This window comes from Pseudorasbora parva, chromosome 13 (genome assembly GCF_024679245.1).
Source record: "Pseudorasbora parva isolate DD20220531a chromosome 13, ASM2467924v1, whole genome shotgun sequence".
Lineage (NCBI taxonomy): Eukaryota > Metazoa > Chordata > Actinopteri > Cypriniformes > Gobionidae > Pseudorasbora > Pseudorasbora parva.
In genome coordinates, this window is record NC_090184.1 from 31,702,035 (window position 1) to 31,715,607 (window position 13,573).

The following is a 13,573-nucleotide window of genomic DNA, read 5'->3' on the forward strand; positions in this document are numbered from 1 at the left end:
AAACCAACTAATTAACCATTATCACTAAACTGGCATGTTGATCAGGGCACAAGGTGCTTAAAAAAACGTCTGCCAAACTTTTGCCATGTAGCAAGCCAGAGTCATATTAGGTCATAGCCAAGTGTTGACGTGTCTTCTTGCTTTCCCAGCACTGCTCTGTTTGGCTCCGATCCTAATTCATAGAGATATCTGTCTAGGCCTGTACTGTGCAAACACACACACCCACATACACATACATGCATACATACATACACACACAATATATATATATAAAAGTCGCTTATATATATTAAGGCCTATAGCTTACCTCTAATTTTAGCTCTGACACCTTTGATTCTTTTTTAATCTATTATATGTCTGAGGCAGGAATAAAACGCACATGCACAGAGACACCTCACACCTGAGAAAGAGGCCCAAGAGTACGGCAGGATGGACTTTAACATCTGCCATGAGTGAGACTAAGCAGAGATGAATGGCTGTACTATGTTTTCTCACAGAGGCAGTGAGATTAACTACACTGAGGAAAATAAGCATTTGACCACCCTGCTATTTTGTAAGTTCTCCCACTTAAAAATCATGGAGGGGTCTGAAATTGTCATCGTAGGTTCATGTCCACTGTGAGAGACATAATCTGAAAAACAAAAATCCAGAAATCCCAATGTATGCTTTTTATCTATTTATTTGCATGATACAGCTGCAAATAAGTTTTGAACACCTGTCTATCAGCGAGAATTTTGATCATCAAAGACCTGTTAGTCTGCCTTTAAAATGTCCACCTCCACTCCATTTATTATCCCAAATTAGATGCAACTGTTAGAGGTTGTAAGCTGCATAAAGATACCTGTCCACCCCATACAATCAGCAATAATCCAACTACTAACATGGCCAAGACCAAAGAGCTGTCCAAAGACACTAGAGACAAAATTGTACACCTCCACAAGGCTGGAAATGGCTACGGAGAAATTAGCTTGGTGAAAAAAGGTCCACTGTTGGAGCAATCATAAGAATGGAATGGAAGAAGCTAAACATGACTGTCAATCTCCCTCGGACTGGGGCTCCATGCAAGATCTCACCTCGTGGGGTCTCAATGATCCTAAGAAATGTGAGAAATCAGCCCAAAACTACATGGGAGGAGCCGGTCAATGACCTGAAAAGAGCTGGGACCACCATTTCCAAGGTTACTATTGGTAATACACTAAGATGTCATGGTTTGAAATCATGCATGGCACGGAAGGTTCCCCTGCTTAAACCAGCATATGTCCAGGCCCGTCTATGACCATTTGGGCGATCCAGAGGAGTCATGGGAGAAAGTCAGGTGGTCAGATGAGACCAAAATATAACTTTTTGCTCATAATTCCACTAAACGTGTTTGGAGGAAGAAGAATGATGAGTACCATCCCAAGAACAAAATCCCTACTGTGGAGCATGGGGTGGTAGCATCATACTTTGGGGGTGTTTTTCTGCACATGGGACAGGGCGTCTGCACTGTATTAAGGAGAGGATGACCAGGGCTACATATTGCAAGATTTTGGGGAACAACCTCACTTAGAGCATTGACGATGGGTCGAGGCTGGGTCTTCCAACATGACAATGACCCAAAGCACACAGCCAGGATAACCAAGGAGTGGCTCTGTAAGAAGCATATCAAGGTTCTGGCGTGGCCTAGCCAGTCTCCAGACCTAATCCCAATAGAGAATCTTTGGAGGGAGCTCAAACTCTGTGTGTTTCTCAGCGACAGATCAGAAACCTGACTGATCTAGAGAAGATCTGTGTGGAGGAGTGGGCCAAAAGCTCTCCTACAGTGTGCGCAAACCTGGTGAAAAACTACAGGAAACGTTTGACCTCTGTAATTACAAACAAAGGCTACTGTACCAAATATTAACATTGATTTTCTCAGGTGTTCAAATACTTATTTGCAGCTGTATCATAAAAATAAATAGTTTTAAAAAAATCATACATTTTGATTTCTGGATTTTTTTTTAATTTTTAGATTATGTTTCTCACAGTGGACATGCACCTACGATGACAATTTCAGATCCCTCCATGATTTCTAAGTGGGAGAACTTGCAAAATAGCACGTGTTCAAATACTTATTTTCCTCACTGTAAGTGATCAAAACTGTATCAAATTGGGAACTTCAGGGCATTTGAAAGGATATTATCAGATTTGACTGGGGATAAAGAAAAATCAATTTATATGTTTGTATGCCTGACTGTACTCATATATCCTAGGTGGGGCCTGACAGCATACTGAAAATTATATCATTATTACTACAACTACTCTGAATAGGGATGCACCGAATATTCGGCAACCGAAATTATTCGGCCGAAAATAGCCAAAAAAAGCACTTTCGGCATTCGGCCGAATAAGTAAAAAGGCCGAATAATTTTGGCCGAACAATGACGTTTTTAATGACGTGATCAAAAAGTAACCCACGTAGAGTGAGAGCTGCGTGCTTTATGCAGCAAACATGTCAGCAGTGTGGAAGCACTGTTTAGTGCTGAAATTTAGTGCTCATGTCATCGATGAGAAGAGGAACCGACTTTCATGTGAGAAAGCAGAGAAGCTACTTTTCATAAAGAAGAACCTGCCACTTTTCCTGAAGAAGTAGGCTAAGTAGGCTTATGTCTAGGACAGTTATTTATTTGTTGTGGGTTCATCCACATTTTTTGCACTATTCAATGCACATTAGTTGTTGTAGACATACAGAGTTACATTCTTTCAGCAGTCAGTTATAGGCCTAACATAGGCTATTCAAGAAGGGGGGCTTCTAAGATGGCCAAATAAAAATATATTTTTTATTTTACTAATTATTTATTTTAAGTTATGTTGTGCTTAGTTTGTATAATATCTGCTGGAATGTTAAAAAAAATTCAGTGTTAAATAAATATTTTGAAATTGTATTTTTGTTATTTGATTTATTTCTCTGAAAAGCAACACAAAATAGTAAAAAGCAAATTTTTACTATTTAATTATTGTAATGGTAAAAAAAAAATTGCCAAATAAATGGAAAAAATGCGAAACACCGCGTTCGGTATTCGGCCTTCGGTCTTCGGCCAAGCATTTCATTATTATTCGGTTTCGGCTTCGGCCAAGAATTTCATTTCGGTGCATCCCTAACTCTGAAGATAAACAACTGACATACTTTTTTTTGGCATTGCCATCAAGCCTTAATTGCTGGTCAGAACTTCTGCCCTACACTTGCCAATCCTCCTGTACAGCACTAATACAAAAGCTTTCTTTCTCCTTTGTCCTTCCACGAAATGATCCGATGCAGCTACATTCTTTTCTCCAACGCAGCCCTCAGATTTTGATGAAGTGTTGCTCTGGTGTGTTTTAAAGCAGCTCCTGCCCTTTATCAAAATAACAAATTGATGTCACTGCGTCCCAAAGTGCAAGAGCGGGAAATAATTTACCTATGATTTGACTTTAATATTTCTTTGTTGGAGAAGCGCAAAGATTTTAACTCATAACTGGGCTGTGTGCCTAGAACATGATTTTGGGTCCAGAGAGAGTGATAGAGAGAGAAAGAGTCCAATGTTGCCAATGCCACAAAGTCCAGAGGGCTTTACATACAACTTTCCCCATCTATCTGTCTCTCTTTGTCTTGTTTCTGGACACCAGGAGCCTTTCTCAGTGATGACAGCTATTTATGAAGTTATACAGCGTAATTCACCGCATACACGTCCAAAAAAGCTCTTGGTGATACTTTACTTTCACGCAAGAATCACAAACAGATCCTGGTGTTTTGTCACTCAGACACAATGAGAAACGTTATCTTATGAAATCAAAACTGAAGAGTTTTAGGAGCTCTCAGCGCTGTGATAAGGTGATGGTGGTTCAACATGAGAGTGTAATTGAGAACGCAAGAATGCCACAAGTTTCATTCTATTTCAAGTTCCTGCAAAACAAAATTAAATGCTTCACCACAGGTCATTACTCAATCGCATGTCAGCAAAACAATGAACAATGCATCAGAACCCCCAGCGGCATACCTTAAGGATTCTTTCTGCACGGCTTTCTTAATACATCAGGATCTGGATCATCCTTCTTCCTGAAGAAGGTGTCTTAACCTGCAGCTCAGAGTTAGTGGGCGGACGCATGAATCAGAGCTGTCAATAAGAGAGACCGAGCATACGTGCACGTGCAGTGATAAACATTCTCATTATTGTCTTGGCTGAGAACTTGAAAGCCCATCAGGGAGGATACATCAACTCCCTGTAAAATAACACAACAGATTCTGTCATCTACCGCCCCCTCAACCCACCACACACACATATTAATTAACTACTGAGCTATATGCTCAATCTGTAAAGAGAGCACAACACTTTCTGATTTTAGAGATCTCCATGCTGGGAAAGGAACAAGATCTAAAAGCCCAGCTCTTCTCAAGGCCACAGGGATACTGGTCTTTGCATTCAATGCACACACAAAAAAGTCGCTTATCTTGCAGTATTGGAGAGTCTTTATTACACCACAAGATCTGTGGCATCTTTCTCCAGCTGAGGTCCATACGCAGTGGAAGACAGTGAAACAAGCTCAACAACTCTTTCAAACCATTTGCAACACAGAAGATTCTATAGATGGATTATGTTGTATGAGGAATGCATCCACTGACGGTTCTTGTGTTTCCATTCAACATGTGGCTATATATATATATATATATATATATATATATATATATATATACACACTCCCATTTCTCAAGACTTACAATACAAATGGGAAGTGTGGGAAAACAAAAGAAAAACATTTCTTTAAGGGCACTTAGGTTAATGACGCTCAATAACTCAATAATTGTCCACCATTAAAAGCATTTGTCTGGATATATAAACGCTACAATAAATGCAGTGTCATATCACCCATAGGCCAGTTGAACCAAAGGCACAGAGCTCTCAATGGTAATTTTGCAAAAGTGACATGCAATCAAAAAGAGCAAGTCTATCCATTCACAATTCATTTTCTTGCATTGTCACAAACAAGGAAATCATATCACGCAGAGTTCCAACAGCGGCTCTGGAGAGCAGCAGAGAGGTGTAAATCACACACGGTGAGCTGCATGCAGCACTGGTTCAAGCAGGCAGGAGAGAAACAGAGAAACAGAAAAATCCCTCCACATCTGTTCAGACTCAAATACAGAGTATTGTCAAAGCAACATTTTTCAAAAAGTGCAATAATTGCAAAGAATGCTAATCTAATTATGGGTAAAACTACATTGCTGCATTTTGTATTGCCAGAAAATTATATATATATTTAAAAAAATCTATATATAATATAATTTAAATGTTTTTTTCAGAACAAACTACTCTGCAGAACAGAAGACTTTAATCTATAACAATGCAAAGTATTTTAGAATATTTTTGGACATGACCAAAGAATGTAATCAATTGTCAGGCTTGTGGCAAAAATCTAATTCGGCAATCAAGTGTGTGACTGGAAAAGCACAGGCACAGTAGTGGAGAAGCAGAGGTAGATTTAGAGATCTTTTAAATAAACAGCCCGCTGCACCCTGCCACGCCAGCACTGCTCTTCTTGATCGCCTTCCAGTTGGAAACGTTTCTTAAAGTCTTCCCAGCAGGGCCGACTCTGCCAAGAGCGGAGGTTCTTCTCAAAATGACCTACTACTGTGACTCCAAACCCTAGGGCAGAAGACAAAACTCTCTCCCTGCTGGAGACAAAGCAGCGGATCTGCCAGCATCTGAGCCCGTATCATGCAGAAAATATTAAATATAGATGTAAACATCTGCAAAGGTAAAATAATTCATTAATAAATAAGTTGTCACAGCATTCTGACTGACTCTAAACATGATTTATAAGATCTCTTCCAACACGGAATAAAGCGTGTTTTGTCTTTGCACGGTTGATTAAGCTATTCCAGAAGTCTGAGCTGTTTTTTGTAAGGCTCATTTAAAAAACTAGACTCCGGAGGGTGATTCAGGCACTCGTTGGAGCACATCTCATCTAGAAAACAAAAATAAACTTCTCTTCTGCTGTGCTACACTGGCATGGATGAGAGAGCGAGGCTGCGGGCTCAGGTGGAATCCAAACACATCTTCATAGAGTAAATATTTAGGGTTGCTCACCATTCTCCCCGCAGAGGAACCTGGGTGTGATATGAAACGCAGCCAACCTTCCACAGACATCTCCAGCTCTGGCCACATGAAGTCCTCTACTCATGCCAAGAGCTCGGGCCTTTATAACTGAGGCTACTCTTTGTGCCCGACTCTCCTCCTCTCCTCTCCCCTCCCCTAAAAATCTCCTCGATGTCCTCTAATGAATATCAGCCACTAGGATCAACACATGAAAGCTAATGCCCCACTTAAGATTCTGACCCTTTTTTCCAAAACGCTCCCTGACACAAATAAGCAGCCGAATGTCTAAAAAAGTTGCGATAAATGCCGGCCGGATGGCAAGCGAGGAAGAGCGGGTGATCAAAACAGCTTAATTAATCTGTTAACGGGCACATTGGGAGCTGCCGCGCTGGGATGCGACCATGACTGTGCCACTCAGGGCTGTCAGACGAAAGTGGGGCATGCATTTCTGAGCCGAGCGAACAAGCAAACACTCTCCTGACAAAAAAAAAACCTCAGGCGGGCAGGCACACACACACGTGGACTGAGAGAGGACCAGTGGATTACACCACGGGGGTGTTCTGGGGCATTTGAGAGCCCAGAAGCGACACTTCAAACACAGTGCCCGACCATAGAGAGGGGTGGAGAACATTTCAGCGCTCATTACATCAGATCCTAGTGGCTTCACATGCACATGGAACTAGGAATGATGAGCAAAACTTATATATTGATATGAATAGTGAAAATAGTGAAAATAACAGAGTATGTGCCTATTCATTTAGAAAACAAAACCTTTATATGACCTTTATATATTTTTATATGTAATTTCAAGCCCAAATGGAAGAAAAAGGCACTCCGTTCTGGAATATGCAAACTAAAATGCAACGCAGAGCAAGTCTCATTATCAGCACAATTTCAGATGTTAGTATTTTGTCGGTCAGCGCAGTCGAGTGAGAGTGTCTCAGAAAGGCTTGACGCTTGGATCGGCCCTGCTCTCCTTTCCCGGGGGGGACTAATTGCGGCTCTAACGGAATGAATCGATGAGGAATGGGGGCAGGACAGCATGTTGCCAGCTCGGGGGAATGGAGCCTCTCAGATCTCCCGCTGATACTACTGTACACTGTTGGCAAATACACTCCAAACTGGGTCTGTCCAAACTAAATACATCTGATTCGTGAGTATCTGGAGTAATATAAGTAACCTGCTGATCTTTGTACAGCCTCGCAATGACCTAAAATATGAATATAAAATAATGTGTATATTATATATATCAAGTTTTACATTATATTTATATATATGAACTGTGAAAGTAAAAACACACTGAAAGTACACACATCAAACATCTATGTCAAAAATTGTATTTCTTCACCAGCTCTAAAGATTGGGACGGATGGTCCTAACTGCAGACAGAATCGTTTTAATGACAGCATAAAAACAGGTTTGGAGCTTAAATTTTGTTTTGTGAAGCGTCTGTCGGCAGCGTAGCTCTGAGCGAAAGGCCCCTCCGGCTGCCAGCGGGACTGCGGTGGAGTCTGGCACACGCCTCATCTGTCCCTCTCGCTCTCTCTCTCTCAGCCCAACACACTCACTCAGACTACGGCCAGAACCTCTGTGCATGCTGCGCACTCTCCCTCGAACGCTGCAGGCTGCTACATTACAATATCCTATCAGCAACAACAAAGAGGTAGTGGACATGCCGAGCGGTTACAGAGAAAGCGAAGGCCTCCACACTGCTGGCTCACAATACGACCAGATCTGTAATGCAGCAGAGACTATTCCCTTCCTAAATATAAATTGCAGCCTGCAGATCAAATGTGTTTTGTAAGTGTTCAGGTAGAGCAAACTATTTTTTAACAAGTTTTAAGATTTTACAGCTGCGCATGATAGTTTATAATTCACTAAAACTACATTTGGTAAAGTTACACAACTGCTAAAGTGGACTATGGTTACCTTGTGTTTAGACAGAATATAAAGAGTTTACTCTTTATATTAATACTAAAACAGGCATCTGTCATATAAAATAAAAAAACACAGTTAGCATTGAAACATAGCCCCATCTAATTTATTTAATAATAAATTCGAGTGCTGGAGGGTGAGGCGTGTAATTGTACTGTTACCTGTTTGAACACATTCACTAAGAGCTGAGAATTACAATACATATTTGTGGGACTTAAAAGTCCAAATCCCAATTAAGGTTTCTCAAGCAGTTATTAAAATGAAGTTTGATACAAGCTAAAAGCTGAATTATACCACAAGATAAACTGTCAATAAACATTTATAGACATTTATAAATTTAGCTACTATTTGCATATTTTTGGGTGTCAAACCGACAGGTTTAATTAATGGACTGTCATCAAGTCTGTCAGTAAGTATGGGCATTTTTCGAATCAAGCATGGAACAACTTTCTTACCGAGCAGAGTTCTAAAACTTTTTTTAAACATTGTTCTCCTCACAAACTGTATTACTTTTACATTTTAACTGTTATTATTACTATGTACGTTTCTAAGTGAAAAGATGGACGATGGCTAAAAACGATCTGAAATTTAAAACAAACCGAAGCAAAATTATTCACTATTGATGCACTTTTCTCATCAAAGCCAAGGTCAAAGCCATTTAAAATCCTAGTGACTCGTGTCAATATACAGCAAGGCAATCTGAGACAGTAAAGTGACCTTAAAAACCCTCTGCCTCAATTCAGACTGCTGACAAAAATACTTTTAAAAAACTATCACATTTGCTTACAGCCTAAGCGCTATCACACAGCATACAAAGATATACTATTTTCTGATTAACTCAGTTATAACAAGCAATATAGGATTTAAAAAAAAATACAGAAAATGGGCCGATGTCTGGCAAGTCAATGTTATTCTTTCCAGAATGCTTCAGTTTTTATCTATTTTTAAGTGTCTGGCTTTGTAAATTTGAGCAGAGGAAAATAATACTTCAGTAAACAACTTTTTTGATATATCCTATTAATTGAAAACTATGCACAAGACAAGAGCATGAAGTCAGATCTGTATAGATATCCTAAATCTCTCTCTGTAATTCTACATATTTTGTAATTTTTGTAAGTTTTAATAGTCTTGACATAGAATATACATTACTGCACTGTCCACATGGTGCTACACAAGAACTGTAATAATCCTGGTATAAGCAATAATTTTGTTCATTTTAATTCAATTCGGATAAAAATCAACAATAGTAAACTCTATCATATGCTCTTTCGTATATAAAAGCATACCCAAATGTTTAACTGTAACGAGTTGTATTTTGTCCTAACTATGACTATGTAACTTTCCCCTTTAGTTTATGATTAAAACTAAAGCAGATGACTATGCACTCAATACTGCATACAAACTCCATCTTAAATACAACGATAAACGACGACTCATGTTATCTCTTCCAGTTGATTTTGACTTTGTTAACAGTGTAATATTCGATATTAGAAAAATATATCAATTGAGTTTTCTGTTATATGAATGAATGTTAAATATAGGCAAAGAGAAGCTCTCAGCCCGCCCTTTATGAACTGAAATCTCGTCGCGCGATCAGGAGCAATTCGTTCAGAAAGACACAAATAAGCACTTTACCTGAGTTAGACAGAGAGGAGAATACATCATGTTGAAAGGGGAGCGCGTGACTTGAAATGTGGCAAAACACCGACAAGTTAGTGGATCATTTTTCACAGTTAATCATGGTAAGCCTCATCATGATTAACACTTCCACCGCCGCCACTTCTGACTTCCACTTAGAGTCCGTTAAATCAAGGGACGCCCGGCAAAAGAGAAAGCGCAAACTGTGTAAACGTTTGAAACCAAACTTTGCAGGCAGAAAAACGCGTGGGGTGCTGCAATCTTTTCCATTTAGGAAATGGTGGGAGAAAGAATCAAAGAAAGAGAAAATGTTTTCATCAGAGGGAGGAATGAAATGACGTTATGAAAATAGCCCATCCCAAAGAAAGTACTTCAAGGAGCAAGAGAGGCTAACTCTGGTTTCAACTGTCCAGGGGCATCCGTTAAGTCCGAAAAATTAACCCCAAAAAAGTTATTTGCCTCGGTTTCTGAAGCTCATGTGGTGCGAAACAAAGTAGCAAATGACTTTGTCTCCTCTTCCCCAAAGCGCACGCACCGCTCTGCCCTCTCGCGCTGATCCAGTTCGGGCGCAGCAACGTTCTGCGCGCTTCACTCGCGCGCGTATTCCAAACAATTTTACAGCAACACGCACTGCTAAAGTAGCGATTAGAGCCAGGCTCGCGCGGACATTGCGTCACAGAGAGCGCACATGCATGCGTCCATTCATGACCAAGTATTCGAGGCGTATCGCATGATGTGAGTGGATAAAAAAAACACCCCGCGTAAAATACTATAAGCAGTGTCTGATGAGTCAAGTTAACTTTACACATAGAAGAAAGCTATAAACAAGGTAATGACTTGTCAATCAGTTACTACATTTCCTGAAACGCGTTTATGATTAGTATAGAAGAGCAATGCATATGGAGCGCGCGATTCTAAATTCACTACAGTTAGGCTATGTTCTCTGGTATTGCATAGATTATCACAAACTTGCATAAAGCCACTGTAAAAAATATATATAGCCTATATTAAAAAAACAACGCGACTCAATATCTGTAAAATCACTTACACTACAAGTGGTTATGATCAGTTGTAGATAGCCATATCAAGAACTCAAGCATGTTATTTATTTAGTTTTTATCTTAAAACTTTTTAAAAAAAAAAAACAGGTTTAACTTTGTTGGAGTGATCACATGATCAGTTAAACTATGCATCAATTGACTTAAATTAAAGTGTAAAACCAGGCATGCTATTAAAACGAATAGTGTAGCCTACACAACAACTGTTATTGCTCTTGAATATGCAGTGGGGAAAAAAGTGAAGTGGTGTGAACTACAACCAGTGAGAGAGCTGATTATCACACTGCTGAAACCCGACGCTTTATATTTCTTGAAAACAGTCATATCCTTAAGTATAATACTTTATCCTTGAACCTATTCTGAAACTGCAACGTGTTATTATTTCATCTCGTCATTAGATATATATTTTTAAAAATATAAAGAATACATTTGAGTCGGCAGGCTACAAGATGAGCCATATAACATTAAAAAAAGGTCTTTTTTTATTTAAAAAAATAAAAATATATTTATACTTTTTGTATAAAAGTCCGATCTCATTTTTACTTGGGCTACTATTAACAAACAATGTTATTAACCCAACAACTGAAGAAGAAAGATATAGGCTACTTTGTATACTTCCAGAAAGTAGACTAAACATAAACTGAAAATATCCCTTCAGGGAGCAAATAGCTATATTATATATTTTAGGATTGTCATAATGAGCTGTTAATATTAGCACAAATTAACAGGTAACAACAGCAGTGACTAAGTGTTGTTGAATGACTTCCCTTAAAGGGAAAGTCTTATCCTTACAAAAAAAGTACTGTGGAAGTACCATAGCCTACTTTGTGTCATACTAATGTAGGCTTCTTTGATATAACAGTAGGCTACTGAAGTTCATGTAGCATTGCATATTTGCATAATCCAAATTACTTGCAAGCTGGTAGCCTAAATACCAAAAACATGGAAGTATGGTAGCCTACAATGTATAGCACTTTTTTAGTAAGTGTATCAAAATAAATGCTACTATTCTGTAAACAACCAACTCGGATAAAATCTCGTGAAGACTGTTTACTTAGTTTTATTTAAAGGTTAAGTTTGCTACTGCCACGCGAACATGACAAGCAACTGCAGGTTCTAGCACTTTTTGAACGATGCCGAACTCCCGGTTGGGACTTCGGCACACTAACCGAGACTTCTGCCGGGGAGGGAGCGCCTCTGTCGGTGTTGATGTCAAATTCATGCCGGCGAGCCTGCGGCCATTTTCTGCTGCGCAAACTCGAATGCTGGGCATATGCCTCTACTGGCTTTAAACTTCAACTTGGCCTTCGGGGTCCCGTGGTTAACACGCACACACTTTTTTTTCTTCGACTGTCACAAAACAAATAACTTTCATTTCGGGAGAAAAGCCAAATCGCATTGTAGCTCCCTTAACCATTGCGTGTCTCAATAGCGAAAAAAACGCGCCAGCATTTTAAGCCTTTCCCACAAAACCTAACGTTTGGCCGAAAACCAAGGAGAAAAGGAGTAACCGGCTGGTAAGAGAGGAAGAAGGGGGGAAACCGAAACACGGCGCCTGTGTGTTGATGATGATCTCATTTGACATTAAGAGTGCACAACTCGTGATCTCCTTCGTCTTTTGGAGCAACGACATAATAATGATGAAACTGATTTGTTAACGTACCATTTCGAAGCGAAACTGCCAACCTCCCCCCAAAAAAGTTACAGCTTCGAGGCTTTTGTAGTTCTGCAGTTCAACGCTTGGTCATCTCGTCGGGTGCTTTTATAACTCCGTATCCATTTATCTTCGCAAAGAAGTAATCCGCGCTCTTCGGATGGGAGAAATAAACCCGGACACTGACCACATACGAAACGTCCCACGCGAAGTCTTCGAGCCTCGTCCAATCCGAAATCCTCGTTATAAGGTACAGAAGAACAGAATAAAGATTTTACAGTATGCAAGGCTTGCTGCAGAGTGCACTGGTTGAAGGTGCTGGCTGTTGTTTTGGTCGTGTATCTTTAATTTACAGTGCTGAATCGTCGGTCTCATGGCTTTGCAGCATTGCACATGCAGCACGCATAGATGTCCTTGTGTGTAAAGATGAATCAATGTCTCGTCTGTTCTTTTGTTTCTTACAACACGAATGGCAACACAGACGTTGTTCTGAGCTCCATACACACATCTTACGGTCCTCGCGGAGAAGGAATTGATGAAATACGGGGGTGGCGTGAGTGTGTGTGTGTGTGTGTGTGTGTGTGTGTGTGTGTGTGTGTGTGTGTGCAGCGGAGCAACTCGCTTAGAAGAACTGCACTTGATGGCGTAGTTTATATGTGTATACTGTAGGCTACTTTATATATGGGTCAATAACCTGTCTCATTTTTGTCAAAAGTTATTCAGAAATAGAAATGCAATGTAGGCTATAAAATGAGTGCAATGCAAAAGATGATCATGTCTTCAAATTCTGTTCATATCAAATTTAGTAATTTTAAAAAATACTGTGGAGATGCATGAGTGGAAAATTTATTGGGCTACATTTTTAGAGTTATTAGATAAAAAGAAAAAAAGTAAGATTTTTTTATTTATTTTTTAAGCCTAATATAGGCTATTATAACTAAATTATGTAGTCATAAGTTATTTTACTCGATGTTTTTTTTAAAGGTTTAAACTTTTTTAATTCATAAAATCAGCATAAATACACATAACTTGGTAGGCCTATGTGTTTGAACTAAAAATTAATAATATTTCTCCTTTTAATAACTAAATACCCTGAGGCCTATTATCATTGGCCCATATAGTGCAATGCTGTTAGTGATGACAGAACAAACACAAAGTGTTCAAATAACTTCAAGACCTGTTTGGAGAGTTGTGCC

General features: G+C 39.5%; 1 protein-coding gene across 6 annotated transcripts in view; it reads right to left on the minus strand.

Annotated features, from left to right (window-relative positions):
- Nucleotides 1-12,959, minus strand: part of nfic (nuclear factor I/C) — a 118,077-nt gene extending 105,118 nt beyond the window's left edge. For 2 of the 6 annotated variants that reach the window (XM_067413942.1, XM_067413938.1), the window contains exon 1: nt 6,084-6,193. In XM_067413942.1, coding sequence (XP_067270043.1) covers nt 6,084-6,161 — 78 coding nt within the window. In that variant the 5' untranslated portion in view covers nt 6,162-6,193. Of the gene's footprint in view, nt 1-6,083; nt 6,194-9,662; nt 10,411-11,892; nt 11,993-12,386 lie in introns of those variants that run through there. The other 4 variants (XM_067413941.1, XM_067413940.1, XM_067413943.1 and 1 more) reach the window with 4 other exon arrangements.
- Between the last annotated feature and the right edge of the window lie 614 nt (nt 12,960-13,573).